Raw genomic sequence first — 18,404 nt, 5'->3', positions numbered from 1 at the left:
AAGGGCACTAGAAAGGTTTAATGTGTGTATTGCAAAAGTTGCTAATTTCTTGAGCCTATATCATCTGAAGACTACAATGGGTACCATATGTAGCCCAGATTGATCTGGGAAGTATTTATTTTAACCAGTATAATAAATAGTTGCATAAATCCCTAGAATTGACCAGATCGCAAGTTAAAGCTGCCTGCAGGCAGTTCCACTATCTTTTAAATTATTTGAGAAAGTTCCTCTTTTTAATAGGCCTACTGTGTTATAGTCTTTTGAACACAGAACATCCTTTTCCACCTTTTTGGCATGCATGTCCTTCAGGGCATGTTAGTGTTAGCTATTTGTGCATAGGGGAAGGAGGCTTCAAAGAATTCCAAACCCACATAATTAATTATTTTTAAATACGGTCTGAATTTTTTATGACTGAATTCCACAAAAACCTTAACACAGCCTAATTTTTTATTGACCTGGGCTTTAAGTTTAAGTATTTACAAACCTTTTGGGAAATCATTTTTGTTACTTCTAGTCACTCTCTAAAACTAAGGAAGGATGGCTTCACAGTGATTTTACTTACTAGAAATAGGACGTACATTTGAAATATGAAAAGTGCTAATCAATTTTGTTGAATGCCAAAGCATATCAGTAATCCAAAGAAAATGTTTATATAGGTATCAGGTACATGGTCCTGCTGTGCCTTTAGGAACTCTTCATGTTTATTAATTTCTGTCAGAAGAATATGCTTGCCTCCTACATCAGGAAGAACCCTTTTTTCTTCCCCCACTCTTTCTTTTCTGAGAGATCTGAAAATAAGAGCTAAAGAAGGCATCAAGAGTATTCCACTCATTTTCTGAGAGATCTTAAAATAAGAGCTGAAGAGGGTATCGAGTATTCCAAGGACAAGCTTTTTATTGTCACTATCAGTAATGCCTTCATCTGCATGTCTGCAAAATTAATTTTGTTTTAAGACTATTAGAAGAAAAGTGTTTTGGTATGTCCAGCAGACCTGGGTAGTTGGAAAGTATTTAATCTTCATTTGTTTTGGAGTCTTCGTCCTTGGAGTAATTCCAAAGCAGCCTGCACATAGTCATCAACCACCCGCTCTAGGTGGCCCTGCTTGGGCCTTCCAACCTCAACCATCATGTGATACAGTGAACATGTCAGAATGTCATAGGCTCGTGTCCAGAGTTTGAGTGCATGAGACTGACTACATTATCAAACACTGATTGAGTAGATGTTCTATCTTTCTCTGCTAAAAAGGAAATCTGGTAAAATGGCAAGTAGTGCGAATTTGTTGCTCAGCCGAAGAAGTTTTAGTTTTAAACCACTGCATTTTATATATTATTTCTTCCAGTTCAGATTTTGCAGCTGTAGAAGCATACATAGCAGCCCTAGAGAAAATCCTACTGTAAAAAGCTTTGCTTTTGCTTTTGCCCTGTACATACATTAAAAAAGGCAAATTACTTCAGGGCTGAAAGTTGCAGCTGAAAAACAGGTACTAGCAGAAGCAATGGATAATACTACAAATCTCAGTTTATCCTTGCAGAATGCATGTCCTGCTTCAGTATGTGTCCTGGTTTTCCACTTCTCTGCTGACCTATCCAAATTCCTTAAAAGCCTTTCTCTATCATGGCTAATTTCACCCCATTGCTCTCTCCCTGAGTGGGGATGGAAAGAATGGCATCTAAGTTATTACTACAGAGAGCAGCTAAGATTTCCTCCAAAAAAATCTGTGAAGCTAAAGAAAATGTCATTCAGAAGGAATGCTTCCCACAGCCACATATGGTAGTCCTTACCAAAGCATAGTAGTGAAGGGACTTAAAAGAGCCAAGCTGAGTGCGCATTTCTCAGTCCCTGCACATGGAAAGCAGAGGCAGTTTTTGCCTGCTTATGCCACACAGAGAATATTAATGGCGAAGACTTCTTTCCTACATCTGCTACATATCATGTAACTTGTACCCAGTAAAAAAAAAGACTTGAGCTTGAAAAGCTGATTACTGCTTTATCACAGGTGTTCCACATGCAACCTTCAGCCCTCAGATCCTATCATCCATTTCCATAGCTGCTATTACCCAGCCAAATGTTGCTGCTCTCCTTATTCTGTCCCCTTGCTGTTGGCTCAGCAGAATAAACAAAAGACACAGGCAAAGAGAAATCATGAAAGAAGATTATGGTATAGCCAGCATTTGCTCTAGGCCTTCAGAGACATCCCATGCTACGATGCTTTTTCCAAGTGCCAAGATTTAGCAGTCTGGGTGGACCAAAAACCAGAGGACAGAATTTCTATTACCCCCTTCACCCTCCCAAGGTAAAAAAAAAAAAAAAAAAAAAAAAAAAAAAAAGGAATAAAAAGGAATAAGGACAAGAGACTTAAAAGTTGGAAATTAAAACTGAAATTGGTTTAGTAGAAGGGCAGTAACACATGGAATAAAGAACAAATATATATATAAAACCCAATCTCGATGATCATAGGGACAGGTGTCTGGGTGTCTGAGAGTCTCTTGATTCAAGGCTGACTGAGGAGGGGGGAGTCCATGGCTCTTCCCAGCACCTGATAGATGTGGATTCTTCCCTTTTTCCCCTCCCACCTTTACCTAAATGTGAGTCATATCAGTCAGTGACACATCAGTAGAGAAGCCCTTCACTAGCCCCATCTCTGCCACCAAAGTTTTGAAAAAGGCAAATGTACTAAACACAATTAGGTGTTTGTAAGATGCTCATATCCCAGTTTCCTGTTCACTCTGAATCCCTGCCTGATTCTTGATGCAATGTATAACAAGTGCATAAAATCACATCAGAAATATGATGTGTTAGCAAACAGAAAGCCTGAGAGCTGTCATCAGTGCAGCTTGCAGAGGTTGTTTAGACTAGTAGTTTAACAGTGAAGTGATAACCAAGGAAACAGTCCTACTTCAAAGGTGATGTCTAAAGTCAGATACATGACTTGTCCATTTAGCATGGGCTGAGGATCTAGTTTATAACAAGGCACTAAAACACTTTTCTTTACAGATAGCGATGATGATATTATTGATGACGTTATTGTTGGGAGAGGATTAGACATTGGTGTTGTGTTGCTCTGCAATAGCAAGACAGTGATCTATTTAGAAAAATAAAGTTTCTAATTCTGTAAAGTCAGGGCTGCTAGTCTGCCAGTAAAGCACAAACATCTTTGGTTCTGTCTCTGCAGAAAAAAACCCTGCTATCTTACAATTTCAGGGGGGGGGTCTCATATAGTGTCTGATGCTATGGGAACTGAGTGTTTCCCAGGAGTGCAGTAAGTTGGCAAGCCTCTGCCATGTGCCATTCTTTTTATCCCACTTTTTTTTTTCTTGAGGAAAGAAACCTATATCTGACACATCTTCTGGTTTGTTTTCATTTACTTTTTTTTTTTTTTTTTTTAATTTGTGATGCGTTTATGACTCTCATTAGCAAGTGCAAGGCCAAAGGAATATACTGTTTTTGGAAAGGAAAAAGGAAAAGGCTAAATCTTGACATCCTTAATACCTGATTATTTTGGGCTGGGTCTATAGAAAGCTGTTCCCTTACTATGTTTTGCCTTTGCAGAACATGTTTTATTATGGTAGAGAAGTTACAGAGATGCTGATCAGCTTCCAGTATTAGTGTTGGCTCCCCTCCATCCCCATTTCCTTTCTCCTTCTTTCTCTCCCCTCACCTCCAAATGTGTCTCTGTTATACTCTCCAGTGATGAGCCCAATACCAGATGACTGTAGGTTAGGTTGTCTTGTACAGCTTTAGGGGAAAAGGAAGCCAGAAAAATGCAGAAGAGGTCAGTGAGCTCATTTCTGTGCTATGAGCATTTTGCAGCTGTCAGTAGGCCAGGGGCAGGAAGAGGCATGGCTGGGACAAACCATGCTGCAGCAAAAGTGGCAGGGTTTTGGCAAGAAAAATCACAAACTGGGTAGGTAGGGTTCTCAAGTAACATGAACCAAGCACTATAGATGTTCACTTAAGACCCCTCCCCCACTACTAATTTCAGGGATTTTTTAGATAGGGTAGAAGGGGTGCAAAAGGGTGTGAAAGGAGTGAGCTGAAATAATGAGGAACAGTTTATCCCCTTTACACATCCAGGTGACCTTCCAGCACACATAAGATCTCTGCAGCAGGCACACACTGAAGCCGGGATTGCCAGCTGACAGGTGCCAAAAAAACCCAAACAACAAAACCTCAAACAAAACAAACACCACAAAAAATAACCAAAACAAGGAAAACCGCAGATTTTTCACTTTGTTGCTGAGGCTGACCATAAAAATCAGAAAAAATCACAAAGTCATCTATGGCCTAAATGTAGTCCAAGCTCCTAGCAGCACCATGAAAGAGGAGGTATAATTTGCCACCTTGCCTCTTTGCATTAGTCCTAATCCCAGTATATGGAAGAGTCTGGCCCAAGTCAGACAGCCCATCCTAGCTAGAGCAGCTCAGCAGAAGTATGTCCTGGTGAGTCCTGCCTATATGTCATGTGAGGCTAGATAGCAGATAAGGAAGCACTCATCATCTGTTGATTTCAGTGGGATGCCAAGAGCTAAACCCTTCTAAGAAATTGCCTTGTTATGACTGAATGCTGTATGAAGCCACTCTCCTCTTGATATTTCACATTTACAGGAAAGAGTTCCCCTAAAACCCTGTCCCTGTTGAAAATTGATTTCTTGCAGATAAGTTGGGAACCTGCCACTCTGCAATACATTGGAAGTAACTGTCCACTGGATTGCTATACTGCAAATAGATTGTTCTATAAATAATTACTAATGTGATGAACATTTCCTACTCTTTAGAAGTAAAACTTTACACAAGGTTGATGGTCTGAGAGCAGTCAGAGTACTGTACTATATGATTTCCACTCCCTTCTTTAACACTTCTCCTTGGCAATGCCACATGACGGTTATTCAGTACTGGCTGGACTCCATTAAATGATTCTTAAGTTTCTGCCCAAATTTCCTGCCTCTTCATTATTTTGATCCAGTAATTGCCAAGCATCCAAATGATTTTGCCACAGTGAATGCATTGTAACAGTTTCAGCCAGGTCTTACTGCAGCATATTTCAGGGAGGTCAGATGCTAATTATTTACAGCATCAAAGCTTTTGCAGTACTTTTCTTAGGAACAACTCAAAGCACTTCACAAGGAAGCTCAGTAGTATATCTGTATCTTTAAATCTGGAGCAGCTTTAGACCCCAGTCTTATCAGCTGACATTGCAAATACAGCCTACACATTCAGTAAGCACAATGTGTGATGCCACAAAACTGTGATATGGAGACCAGAGATCTCTATGCTTTGGCCTTGCACTTTCTACAAGCCTGCTCCCATTTAAAATAGAGAGCCTGTGCTAACAAATGGGAGGAGGAATTTGTGGCGAGTTTCCCTCCTGCCAGGCATGCGGAAATTATTCTCCTATCAGGCTGTTTTCTCAGGCAGGGTTGGTGCAGCCTGTTTTGACCTCTGGGACTTGTCAATTCCACTTGCTCCATGGACAAAACTTGAATTTGGCAGGGCAGTCACTTGCTTTCCCTCAGTTTCTCTGTGTCACCATTTTAATAGAAGAAACTAAGGAAGAGGAGGGCTTTTGAACTCTGAGAGGGGCAGCATGCAAAGAGAGGGATCTATTCTCTCCCATTTCCTGCCATACTCTATATACAAAGATTGGGAAAGCTAAGAGCTCCTCCCTCTTTCCTTTCCGCTTGTTGCTGGCTTTGCTGCTCTTCTTTACCACCAGCTGCCCACATGCTCATCAGAGCCCATATATATCTGGTTGTATATATATATTTGTATATACTTGTACTCTTTGTTACTTTATCCCTTATGTTATTACCTTTCCCCTGTGTTAGTAAATTTGTACCAAATTGTTTTCAATTTCCAATGCTAAGTCTCTGGTCTTTATTCCCCTTTGTCTGTCCTTTATGAGAATAGAGGGGAGTAGAGAGGAACTCTGTCCTTAGGTTTGTGATCTGCCCCAACTACTAAGCCGTGACACTCTGCAATCTCTAAGTTGAAGGAACATGCAGAGGAGAGAGGGTGGCCTGCATCCCAAGGAAAGGGGACACTCTTCTTTCAGCAAAGATTAAGGTCAAGCTTTTTCCCAGCTTTCCTTTTATAACCTCTCACATTCATACAGGAAGTGGCTCTTCCTAGTCTTAAAGTTACCTTTTAAATGCACTAATATTTCTTCCTTGGGCTTTTGTGCAGAGAAAGGCATCTAGCTTTCCTACCCAGAAAACCTTTTAATGACTTCCCTTGAAGGCTGCTGCCCAAGGCAAAGGCTTGCAAAACACAGTTGGGATTGGAGAGGATGGGCGAAATGGGAACAAGGTGAGGAGAGCAAAAAACAAAAACTCATTGAAGGAAAACATAGCTAGGAGTTCAGCAGGCAGATTTGTTAGAGGTGTTTTCCTTTGCAACCTCATCCACTGCTGTGCTCTCCTTCCCAGGTCAGACTGCTGAACAAAAACATGCTGAAAGCAAGAGACTGGGACAGTGTATCGTTTAATGCCTTAAGGCATTATTTAATAGCTCATCTTAAACATGACAGTGTTGACATATGAACAACTTACAACTGTCAGCGATGGCACAGAACATTCTGTTGTGCTCTGCCATTTCTCCAGTGTGTATGTTCGGAAAACAGAAACAAATACTGTCCCATCAGAAACTTCAGCCTAAAATCAAGGTTTAGGCTTTCTTTTTTAAGAAACAGCTTGACACTGAAAGAGAGGTGCAAAAGCAACATGATAAATAAACAAAACAGGTTTTAAATAAGTTTCTAAGTCTGTTCTCTAATGAAAGCTATTTTTATGTCTATAAATACATAGTACAAAATGCAAGTTTACAAGCCATTTTTTTCTGAGTTAGTGCCATTTGAAGTTTTAAGTATCAATGTTCCACCAACATAAAATGCATGTATTTAAAAGCAATAATATTAAGTATTTACATATAAAGTCACAAAGTGTTTGAAGATATAAATTAGTAACAGCACAGACAAAAATGCATGTATGGTGACATAAATTAAGTCAACAGCTTTACATATGAGCGTATCTATAATATTATACAAACAAAATATGTAAGATTGTAGAACTTGATCTTGTAGTTGCTCATCTCTGCCACTCTGGCATCTGAGTAGTCCCAGTGCAGTAAAAAAGCTACTTTATGGGCTGAAATGCTCATATGCTGAAAATCAGGTGCACAAAAACTACCTTACTGAAACAGCTCCTGACTGAAATGTCTCCTGACTTGATCAGACCCCAAAGAAAACTTGGTGTGAATGAATGTGTTATGTTTTATTCTTGTGAGTTGACATACTGCTGGCATTCAAGGTCTCTGTTCATTTCTGGAGATCCAGGAATTTTTTTTCCAGTTTTTGGATAGACACACCAGCATCCAGCAGACTCTCCATCCAGTGAAGTTGCACACTAGAATATTATTAACAGAACAAAACCCACAATAAGTAACTGCAAGCAGATTACCTGTGAGATACTGCAAGCAGAAGTGTTGGATGGAACTAGGATCAGAAGGTGGGATTCTGTTGTGCACAGACTTTTTGAATGCAGTGGTCTCTGCTCTGACCACTTTTTTAGGGAGCCAAGCTCATCTACCACAACAGCAACTTCAGATTTAAAACAGTAATATATTCCAGCATGAAAAGCAAAGGAAGGCAGAATAAATGAGCTGGTGAGAGCAATGACTGAATAGTTTAACTCATTAGGGAAGGAAGCAAATAGGGTAGCTTTTTTCTTGGGGAGGGGGTTATACAGATTTCTCTTTGTGCCTGATTAGATCCCAGGTGTTTGTGAGTCACAGAGGTCACTCCGAAAACAAGGAGTCTCAGTGACACAGATTTATGCAGACCTACTAAATTTGTGTGCATAAACTGTGGTTACAAGGGTGGGGGCTTGAGGTTTGCAGCCTTAGCTAGGTTTGCAGATGACTCTCAGTGTTGCTTGCAGTGGCTTTTTTTTTTTTTTTTTTTTTTTTTTTTTTTAGACTATAATAGAAATAAGCATATAACATAATCCATAGGCTGCACAAATCAGTATTTTTGTTTTACTTTCAGAAGGCAAATTTTGCTCAAGAGGGATTTTTCAGTGTGAGTTTTTTACTTCCTGGGAGCTGAGAGCCTCCATTCTCCCTAATTACTATTCTATAGCCAATGGGCTTTGCAAGCAGTATGTTGGATATTAGGAATTATTGTCAACTGGGAATATGCTAACAAAGCAGGTACCTGGAGCTTGATTTGGTCTGGGTTAAAATATTTTGGGAAAGGTTTTGCATGTGCCTGTTCTGTGAATGGAAAAGAATCCCTTGCTGTCGGCCCACAGCATGCAGCTCTCTTTTAAGAGAAAGACAAATCATCTGCTCCCACTACTAAGTGTCACCATTTTTACAACCTACTTTTCAAGCAGCTAAAAAGTCATGAGCAGAGACCTATGAAAGGGTTGGCTGTGTCATGCTAGTCACAGCACAGCTGTGAAAGGGACCTGGGAGTCTGGATTGACAAGAAGCTGAACATGAGCCAGCACTGTGCCCAGGTGGCCAAGAAGGCCAATGGCAGGGCCAGGGCCTGTATCAGGAACAGCGTGGCCAACAGGTCCAGGGAAGGAATTCTGCCCCTGTACTCAGCGCTGGTGAGGCCACACCTTGAATTCTGTGTCCAGTTCTGGGCCCCTCAGTTTAGGAAGGAGATTGAGGTGCTGGAGCAGGTCCAGAGAAGATCAAGGTGGCTGTGAAGGGATCCAGCACAAGTCCTGTGAGGAAGGGCTGAGGGAGCTGAGTTCAGCCTGGAGAAGAGGAGGCTCAGGAGAGACCTCATCACTCTCTACAACTCCCTGAAAGGAGGGTGTAGCGGGGGGGGGGGGGGGGTTTGGTCTCTTTTCCCAGGCAGCTCCCAGTATGACAAGAGGGCATGGACTTAAGCTCTGCCAGGGGAGGTTTAGGTTAGATATTAGGAAGAAATTCTTTACAGAGAGGGTGATCAGGCATTGGAATGGGCTGCCCAGGGAGGTGATGGATTCTCTGTCCCTGGAGGTTTTTAGAAAAGACTGATGTGGCACTCAGTGCCATGGTCTGGTAACCACAGTGGTAGTGGATTAAGGGTTGGACTTGCTGATCTCAGAGGTCCTTTCCAACCTGGGTGATTCTCTGATTCTGAGCAAATGGGAAAAGACACATATGTACCTGTTTGCTTTGGTAAAATCCATTCTTGTTGCAGTTGGGCATGTAGAATTTGTAAATCTCCCCACCACCTCTCTGCTGTGCCTTTGCCAATTTATACAGGGCTTTGTAGAGTTCCTTCTGACAAGGTCCCTGCAGAAAATACCACTATTGTCAATATGAAAATCACAAAGAAACCAGAGAAACAAAAAGTGATCAGTATAAAGCTGGCCAAAAAGCTGACAATACTTAGTCATAAAATCTGCACCAGGCTGCATGTAGTCTTTACTTGTTTTAGTAGAAGCAGAGCCAGAAGGCATTTAGGCCTTTGTTTTTGTTCTTTCAGGTATTTTCTGTCCTCAGAAACAAGGATTTAAGTCCTTAAATTGTCACACAAGGAAATTTAACCTGTACTGAGTAATGACATTACTGCTCAGAGGCTACAATCTCTCCTATTATGGGAAGGTGCATGTTAGCAGGCTGGTGTACGTGAGACTGGACACGTTTTCTGGGTTGCCATGACCCTGCGTTCTGTTGATGTATGGAGAATAGGTGCAAGACATATATAGAAGGTGCAAGTACAAACATCTGAATGTTTGTTATCTTTTGCATAGCTGTTGCCAAAGCAGAATACAGAGCACCTCTGTGGCTCTGAGACCCAAAACCAAAATGCTTGGAACTGAGGATGAAGAACCGTTTGCAATATTCACTGTTTTCACAATTTGCTCACTTCCTTTTTCAAAGTCACAACTGCCATATATTAATTGTATCTAGAGTGTTTAAATGAGTGAACAAATACATTTATTTTAGAGTGAAAATAATCACACCCTCTGCTTTTGCAAGACCTCCCCGTGTCAGCCCCTCACATAAGCAGTCCTATTCAAGTCAACTTGCTTTTTGTTTCATTTTGTCTGTGGTCATCATTAGACTGGGATTCTGTGATGCCCAATTCTAATTCAGCTCTGTGCTGCATGTGTGCTTCACTGGTGCCCTCAAGTGGGACACAGACATGTTTGCAAACATATCCCTGTGCCCCCATTACCCACTGCCATTTTGCAATGTTGAAGGCAAAAGCTTACTTTACTGAACTTTCTGGTTTTTTACATGCATCTAATTAACAGTCTCTTGTGATCAGAAAGGAACATGTTTTGGTTTGCCTGGGCATTTGATTAAGGACTGTATGTGAGGACTCCCTTTTATTTCCGTGAGAACTGGACCAGTGAAAAATGTTTTTAATTTTTATTTTATTTTATTTTTAACCAAAACACAAAAGGAATCCAAGAATTTAATATGGCCTCCTGGAAATAAAGGGCCCGTGTTATAATCTGATACTAAATGCAAAGAGAGATTCAGCCTCTGCACGCAGTCTGTATGGGACATCTCTGATGCACACATTTTTATTGTATCTGCCATTTTGCCTATTTCTCAAGCATCTGCTAAAGGCATTCCAAAAGCCTGCTGACTAAGTACCCGAAATAAGCACATCTCAGTGTTGCTGCTAGAATTTTGCTCACATTTTCTTTTTATATTATGTATTAATTGCATCTATTGAAATGGTGTCTGAAACATTTACAAAGAAAACCCACCTGCTCTTTCCATTTCTTGAGTTCAGATACTCTCTTTGCTTTCATGTTTTCATATGCAGTAATGGCATTCCAGGGGATGGATTTGTCCTGGCCTATCAGAAACATCAATTGATAGTTCAGCAGCTGATCCTGTGTGATTTCAGTGCTTTCCAAAGGCATACCTTCAGGTTCAATAGAGTCTAGAAAGAATATTATGATGAACATCTTCAGTGAACTCTTGCATTTATGTCTCCAGTTTAAAAAAAAATAAAGAAAAAACCCCAAGAAGACAAGAAGAATAAGTATTATCAATTATTGATATCAAATACCAAGACAGATCTATTGCAATAGCACTTGCAGGATTAATAAATTGCATGTGCAGCACAGCAAATTAAACTTTTGTCATAAATTCATATAAGTACACATCAGCTGTTGGTTATATTATGACCTTTCAAAATCACTATAACCACAAAGCTGAAGCTGCAGCCAATCTGTTACAAATCAAAAAACTTTCTTGAACACAGTGGGTTATAGAGTCAGTTTGTTGCCAGCATGTTGTGTTTTAGTTTTTATTCTGGAGAGGAACTTGTCCAGACCTGATCTCATGGCTTCCTGTACTTTGTTCTGTGGCTTCCCTCACATAAACGAAGGGCTGGCAATTCACAGGAGCCAGCAGTAGCTCAAGGTGGCCTCCAGTGGATCAAGAAAGCTAGAGAATGGCAGAAACTGTTTGGATCTGCCTGATCATGGCCTGCACTCCAGTGCCTAACTCAGCACATGTGAACTCTCCCAATGGAAGCAACAGAATCTCTTTGTGATTGCAGGGACCCACAGGGAGATTGAAGTTTGAAATGCATCTGAATAAGCTGTTGAATCAAGGTTGTAAAGAATCATGCAAAGGACCAAAAAGCTTTAAGAAGAAACAACAGTGGAAAATTAAGGAAGGGAAGAAAGAAATAATAGAAAAATCCCCAAAGAGTGGAATCAAATAAAGAACTAGACCTGCAGGAGGCAAGTAATTGCAGGAGGCTGAAACACTTAGCTTAGTCACTGTTCTCTCCCCTCCCCCATCCTCAAGCTCCACTTACTGCCACCAATGGTCATTAGTATTTTGAGTCAACAATGATTATTTTTGTACTACTGAGTTACCTTAATCACCACTGCATGAACACAGCAGTAATGGTGGTGAAAATAATAAGCTTAAAAATAATGAAATAACACAGAAGTTTCTGTTTATCGTACAACACAAGATGCTTGGTATGTCTTTTTGCTAAAAGTTAGTTTGGATAGCACTGCACTTCAGCTACATTTTATTCTTGAAATGAAGCCAGGCACAAAGCCCGTTTAGGTCCCTTCCATTACCATGACTTTTGGAGACAGCCATAAACAAAGTCTGTAAAACATTTGTCCTACTCACTGTTTACCACTTAGCTAAAACTATCTATGGCATCCCAGAGATCTTACTCCGATTATTCTGCATCCTCCCCTTACTATGCTTTAAGGGTTTCCGACTTGCTGCCAGTGATGCAACAGTTTGCTGCAAACATCTCGTCTTCACGCCGGGATGTCTCTCACGTGGCACACGTCAGAGCACGCTTTACGGGCAAAAGCAGGAAAGCTTCCCTATTTTTCAAACGCCTGCCTAGCTTTTCTCATTTTTCCAACATCATGACGCCCACTGGCCCCAGGTGAATCGCGCCTGTCGAGCCCTCGTTCCCCTGGCCGAGGGCCTCTACCGCAACACCCCGGCGGCGCGGAGCCGGGACTCAACGGCGCGGTACCTGCCGGCTCCGCCGTCCGCATCCCTCCAGCCTCGCCGGCGGGCAAGCACGTCCCTTGCCCCTGGATGAGGGCGGAGAGGGGCCGGGGCTCTCCGGCGGGGACGTGGCAGCGGAGCCCCTGGCGGCAGCGGGCCGTGTAGACCCCGCACGGCTGTCCCGGCCCCAGGGCGCAGGTCTGGCAACAGCCGCAGCCGGGCTGTCGGGACATCTCCGGGCAGCCGGGAGCGACGGTCGGGCAGAGGGTGAGCTGCTCCGGGGTGCAGGGAGCGCAGCGCAGTGGGTGCAGGGCCGCCCCGGCGGCGAGGCGCGGGCCCAGGAGCGCCGGCAGCAGCAGGGACGGGAGCCAGCAGCGGCGCAGCAGAGACCCCAGGTTGCTCATGTCGCTGATAAGGAGGGACCACGGAAAGGGCGGCTGAGGAGCGAGAGGCAGTTTACATGCATTCAGCTCGCCCGGGGCATTTATACAGCGCTTTGCCTGACTATTAATCTTTAACCCCGAGTTAACTATTATCTGAACAGAAGGGCTGGCGAAGCATCATTTCACTGATGGTTCCAGTCCCTGACCACTCTTCCCCTCCCCTTTCACTTTCCCCCTTTTATCTTTTTTCTTTCCTCCAATCATCACGCAGGAATGTTTTTATTCCCTCACCCCCACATCTATGCGCTGGCACAGTTAACAAGGGAAATGTGGCAGAGGTGGAGGGGAAAGGGACACAGGGGAATTGATGAGGTGGGGGTATCGCCCCCCTCTCCACTTCCCATCACCTTTTGCCTGTCATAAATGTCTACTGTTTGCTGTTCTTGACATCTGATGAAAATGTACATGTTTTAAAAAAACAACAGGGTATCGGAGAGGAAGGAATGGGAGGAGGGATGTCCCACTGAAATTGAAGCAACTGATTTCATTTTTCCACAGCAACAAATGTAACAAGAAACTCATTTAATTTTCACCATGTGGTTGGAGGGTAGGAGGATAGTGACATACCAAGGAGAATGGGTACTAAGGGTAACAAAGGATTCAGAACCCTGTAAAGGCTGCACACATGCACGTAGGAGTCCTTGCATCAACCTCCGGGACGGGCTGCACAGTCCAAGGTGGAAGGACGCTGGCATCAATTTTGCTACTGTTGCTGAGATGATTATCAGCCCTCAAAACATTCACTTGGAGGAAAACAGTGTTTACCAAACAGACAGTAAATAAATGTGGTATCAGCTTTCCTGTCAATCCTGTTACCCTCTCCATCTCCTCATATATCACCTGGAGAGAAAAAAAAATACATATCTTTTTCTCCTTTACATGCAACAGCTGTCATCACAATAAAAGTGAAGTATTCTAACTTCGCTGTGCTGAACAGATTGTTTTAGCCTGGAACTTGCAGTTTGTACTGAGCTTAAAATAGCAAATTCCACTGTCAGGTCATCTAATGTAGCATGATTTTTGTTTGATTGGTGTCTTTTTTGGCATTTAGTTCTTGTAAATACACCAGTTCTGTGAAAGAAAGTGAAACAGAACTTAAGAGCATTGTTTAATGTTCTATTATTCATTCTTCTTTTTCTGGTGTTGATGACAAAGGTGTCATTTAGAATACAGCTCATTTTTAACTCCCTAATTAATAACTAATTTAATAAAAGTATTCTGAATACTGCAGATTTCTACAACTGGTCACATTTCCACTTAGCTACTATATCAAATTTTTACTTTTTTTTAAATTCAGGTTGTTTTAGGTATCTCTATCTGGACACACAGAAGATGACAGTTCCTAAAACCTACCAGCATTTTTTCTGCAGTTGTCTTAAAAAAAAAAAAAAAAAAAAAAAAGAATATGAATGGAGAGGAAACAGTTTTTAATTATAGATGTGAGAAAAAAAATTACTTATCACCATCATGATTAAGTAACTAGATAAAGAAAGACACTTAGTGGAGAACAGAGTCATTGTCTGACATTCCTATGTCACAAAACTTACATTAGTTTCAGATGAAACTAATTCTTCAAAACCACCATCATGTTTTCATGTCTTTATTTTTTCTTTCTGTGGGGCAGCTGGTAGTATCTGAAATGTGCAGACAATTCCTAAGAACTGACAGCCTTTTAGAAGCCTTTTTTTTTAACTTTACCCAGTTAAAAAAAAAAAAAAAAAAATATATATATAAACTAAAAAACATCCAGAGATTTTAAAACATTTTGGAGGTGTTTTTGTTCTGTTTATAGTTGAAGGTCAACTCTAAATGATGGCACAGCCTTTTCTCCCTTGCTGTCTTTTGTACAGTCAAACAGAAAACTTAATACTCTTCTAAAGAAGACTTTTTGAGCAGATGCTCTTCTTCACAAAAAATTAGACCTTTAAAAATCAGTCCCTTCATACTTAATTTACATAAATGTAATGAACATATATTAGAATAGGTTTTAATAACTTTGGGTAGTGTTTTTGTACCTGCCATGGGACATCAATGAAGTGAAAATAGTGTATAGGTTTATGTAGGTTGTGTTTGATGTAATACTACAACTCATCTATCAGTCTCCATCTCTGAACATAACATTACTTTAAAGAACATGAACATAAGAGTCAGGACGTCAAAACATCCATGAAGTAAAATAGTGTTTACTGAAGACTTTTGATGGTGATTTTAAGGTGTTTCAACTGTTGCACTCTAATTAGAACCATTTTTCAAAAGACACCACGTGAATCCTAGGCAAGGGATTCACTTTTTAACAAGAATTTTCTCATTGGCTTCTCAATAATTTTTAGCCAATTATATGATTTTTTATGGTTTTTCGTTGGTTGGTTGCTTGGCTTTTAAAGCCACATGGAGTGACTCATAGAACATAAAATTTTATGGAAACTTGTGTAGAAGTGATCTTTATCCTATTTTCACCAAAAATTCAAGTGACTTGCCAAATACTTTCTGGATGGGTCTGCTTCTCTGCATATGCTTTAAAAAACCAAAGCAACCAGTGGAATATCCTCTTTTTTTATTTCGGTAAGAAATTAATCCTTCATTAAGGATCTTCCTGTAAGATTAATATGCAAAACTACTATGTGATATACACAGAGGTCCCTTCAAGCCTATATTATTCTATGATTCTATGACACATATATTGCACCGAGCATATAAAGAGAAACAGCTATGATAGAAATTTTTTTTAAATAGTGCCTTCTCTGTCATTTATGTATTATCTAAAAAGCTTTATTTTACCTCTATAGCTTATTAGAGATTTTTTTTTAATCCAAGTAAATAACAATGCTTAGGTTATTGATGAATAATTTGATTCAGGTATTTATTGGTTGGCAGTTTTCACTTTGTGGCAATGACATTTATGCCATTCAGTATCCTTTTCTTTATTCGGGTTAGGTGAACAGGACATTTAGAATAAGATTCTGGATTCAGATAATGGGCTGCTCTAAGGTTTCATTCCACTAATACTCTCTAACTTTTGCAGACTGACTTTTGCTATTTTTTTCCCCCCCACCAATTAAATTTTCAACAATGTGGGAAGTAATTGAGAAGTACCTCAAGCTGCAGAAATTCTAGAAAGAGAAGTGAGAGGCTGTCCCATGGCAAGTCTAGACAGGGAAGCCTATGGGTTATCAGGTTCAAAAAAAGAGAGGAAAAAGTAATTCATTTCCTCGGTGGCACCCAAAGTGCTTGGGTACTGAGTAAAAGGCCTTGTTCACATTGTTGAACGTGAATAGAGATGCCAGATGATTATTTATTAAAATCTGTTGAGCTCTTCTGGTAAGAAAAGTAAAAAAGTCATGCTTTAGTCAGCCTACCATGAACCAGCTCCTCCCCATATGCCTTGTAGTGATGGCACGTGTGAGTTTGTGAGCAGGAGAAATAATCCAGAAAACACTTTGACAAGAGGAAAGGCTCAAAGCAAGTAGTAGGGTGTGAGTTTCTATGTGGAGAGTTAACATAAAGAAGCTTCTGCTTCTCTGTAGTTGGTTTAGTGCTCAGGGCAAACCCAAATCCAGGGAATCACTCTCTGTTACTCCCCTCCACCCTCCCAGGGAAAGACATAAGGGGAATAAGGAAGACAGCCTTAAAGGTTGGAACTGTAACAGGTTTACTGAAACAGGGAAGGGATTGTAACACATAGAATGAGGAAAAAGTCTATATAAAAACCTGATCTCGATGAGCACTGATATGTGTCCGAGGGTCTTCTGTGGCAGGGCCAACTCAGGAGAGGGGTCCACGGCTCTTCCCAGCATCTGATGGATTCAGATTCTGCCGAGCATGTGCTGAAGCGATGGAAAAGCAGAAGTCTCTGTCCGAGATTTCTGAGCGCAGAGAAGCAGCAGGGAAGAAGGGAGCAGGAAGTGGTGGGAGGGGGTGCTGGTCCTCGTTTTTACAGACTATGGCAGGAAATGGGAGGGAATATTGACCCTTCTTCATTCTGCCCTCCTCATCCCTCAGGGGTCTGATACACCCTCTCTTTAGGTCCTTGTATTGATACCACAAAATTAGCCCACGCCTCAAACCATTAACATTCTGCTGAAGTCAGCATTACTAAACCCAGGTAAGTGTATTCCCCAGGACCACCATGGACATAAAGGCTTTTCAGTGCTTACTGCAGTGAGCTATTGCTAGATTTTGAAAATATGAAGCCTTTAGCACTGGCTCCACACACTTAAACTGGCATCAGCTGTTTAAATCTCTTTGTATTTTTTAGCCACTGTGTCTCTCCAGGCTCAGTAACAGAAAAGAGCACTGCCTTGCGAAGTAGTTCCCCTTTACTACAGTCCCTGGGGGCTGTAGGCACCAATAATACTCCAGCCTTCACCACTGTTAGGTTTACCTTGTTAAGTGAATGCTGGTATCTTATGCTGATAAAGGAAAAGGTAAACTCCCCAGCTATTTATTCTAAAAGCTATTTAAATATAGTAGGGCCTAAATTTGTATTAAGGCATCTCATGTAACAGAGACAGTAACAGAAGGCTACTGCTCACTTCAGTGTCTGGGTCTGTCACATGGTTTAAATGCCAGGATGCACATGAAGCTCCCCTTTCTTCCTTATACATGTACATGGCTTTTCCACAGGCCTGTTCTAGGGAGAAAAGTAGGTAGTCCTTTTGGAGAAAAAGTGACACACAGCCCCAGGAATGAGTCATAGGACCCACACTACAGTAGAGTCAAGAAGTTCTCTGTTTATCTATCTTATTATTTGGAAAGCCAAAACTTGGGGATAAACATGCTTGAACTGTGCCTGCTACAGGAACGGAGGCTGGGCTGCAGGCAGAGCAGAAGGCAGAAGGCTGAAATTCTCATCAAAAGAGCAAGAGGGCTGTTGCTGACAGCAAAATGATATGCTATTAAAAAAGGAGGGCATATTTCTTTGAACCATATACAACTGTTTTGCACATTTAGGGTATTCACTTCTGCACTGGTACTTTCAAAAATAAAATAGTTTTTGCAGCTGCTTTTGTCAGAAAATCTGTCCCTGCCATTTGGCCTGGGGCATTGCTCATTTCAACAATATCACTGGTATTAATTTTAATTGTAATATTTTTGCTAGTAATACCAGGAGTACTTTTTTAGGTTCTATAGCCTCTACTATTTCCCAAGAGGATGAGAGATGCTAGTCTGGGACTTCAGTCAGTTCTACAGATCTTGAGGCTTACACAGAGAATTGAAAACAGGTCAGCTGCTGGAGGAATTCAGGGTTGCCTGAATTATTCATATATCATCACCATTGAATTTGTGTCTGGTGGTTATCAAGTATGAAAGGTTTTGATGCTCACTGCAGACTTAATTTACATATATTTACTATTTTCATACTCGTAGCAGGAGATCCACAGTGAGGTATAGGAAAATTCACACTGGCCAGAGGAGCAAAGATGCTCAGAGATGCTGGTCTTTGCTTGGGATGGCTGTATCTTTTGGTGTGATGGAGAACAGGGCTTGCTTTATGGGGGAAGA

At 41.2% G+C, this 18,404-nt stretch overlaps 1 protein-coding gene across 2 annotated transcripts; it reads right to left on the bottom strand.

The window, feature by feature from the left end:
* Nucleotides 1–6,478: 6,478 nt before the first annotated feature.
* On the bottom strand, nucleotides 6,479–13,013 carry IGFBP1 (insulin like growth factor binding protein 1). 2 transcript variants are annotated; one of them, XM_071736217.1, is made up of 4 exons: nucleotides 12,485–13,013; nucleotides 10,725–10,903; nucleotides 9,163–9,306; nucleotides 6,479–7,400 (listed from the first exon to the last, which is right to left on the bottom strand). In XM_071736217.1, the coding sequence occupies exons 1-4, from the start codon at nucleotides 12,861–12,863 to the stop codon at nucleotides 7,269–7,271; spliced, it is 834 nt and encodes a 277-aa protein (XP_071592318.1). In that variant the 5' UTR covers nucleotides 12,864–13,013; the 3' UTR covers nucleotides 6,479–7,268. The 2 variants fall into 2 exon arrangements, with proteins under 2 accessions (XP_071592318.1, XP_071592319.1); XM_071736218.1 differs by having other exon boundaries at nucleotides 9,163–9,291; nucleotides 12,485–12,996.
* Nucleotides 13,014–18,404: the final 5,391 nt, after the last annotated feature.

Source organism: Heliangelus exortis, chromosome 2, assembly GCF_036169615.1.
Source record: "Heliangelus exortis chromosome 2, bHelExo1.hap1, whole genome shotgun sequence".
NCBI classification, from domain to species: Eukaryota; Metazoa; Chordata; class Aves; order Apodiformes; family Trochilidae; genus Heliangelus; species Heliangelus exortis.
Note: the sequence above shows the minus strand (reverse complement) of the source record. Positions and strands in the feature narration are given on the sequence as shown.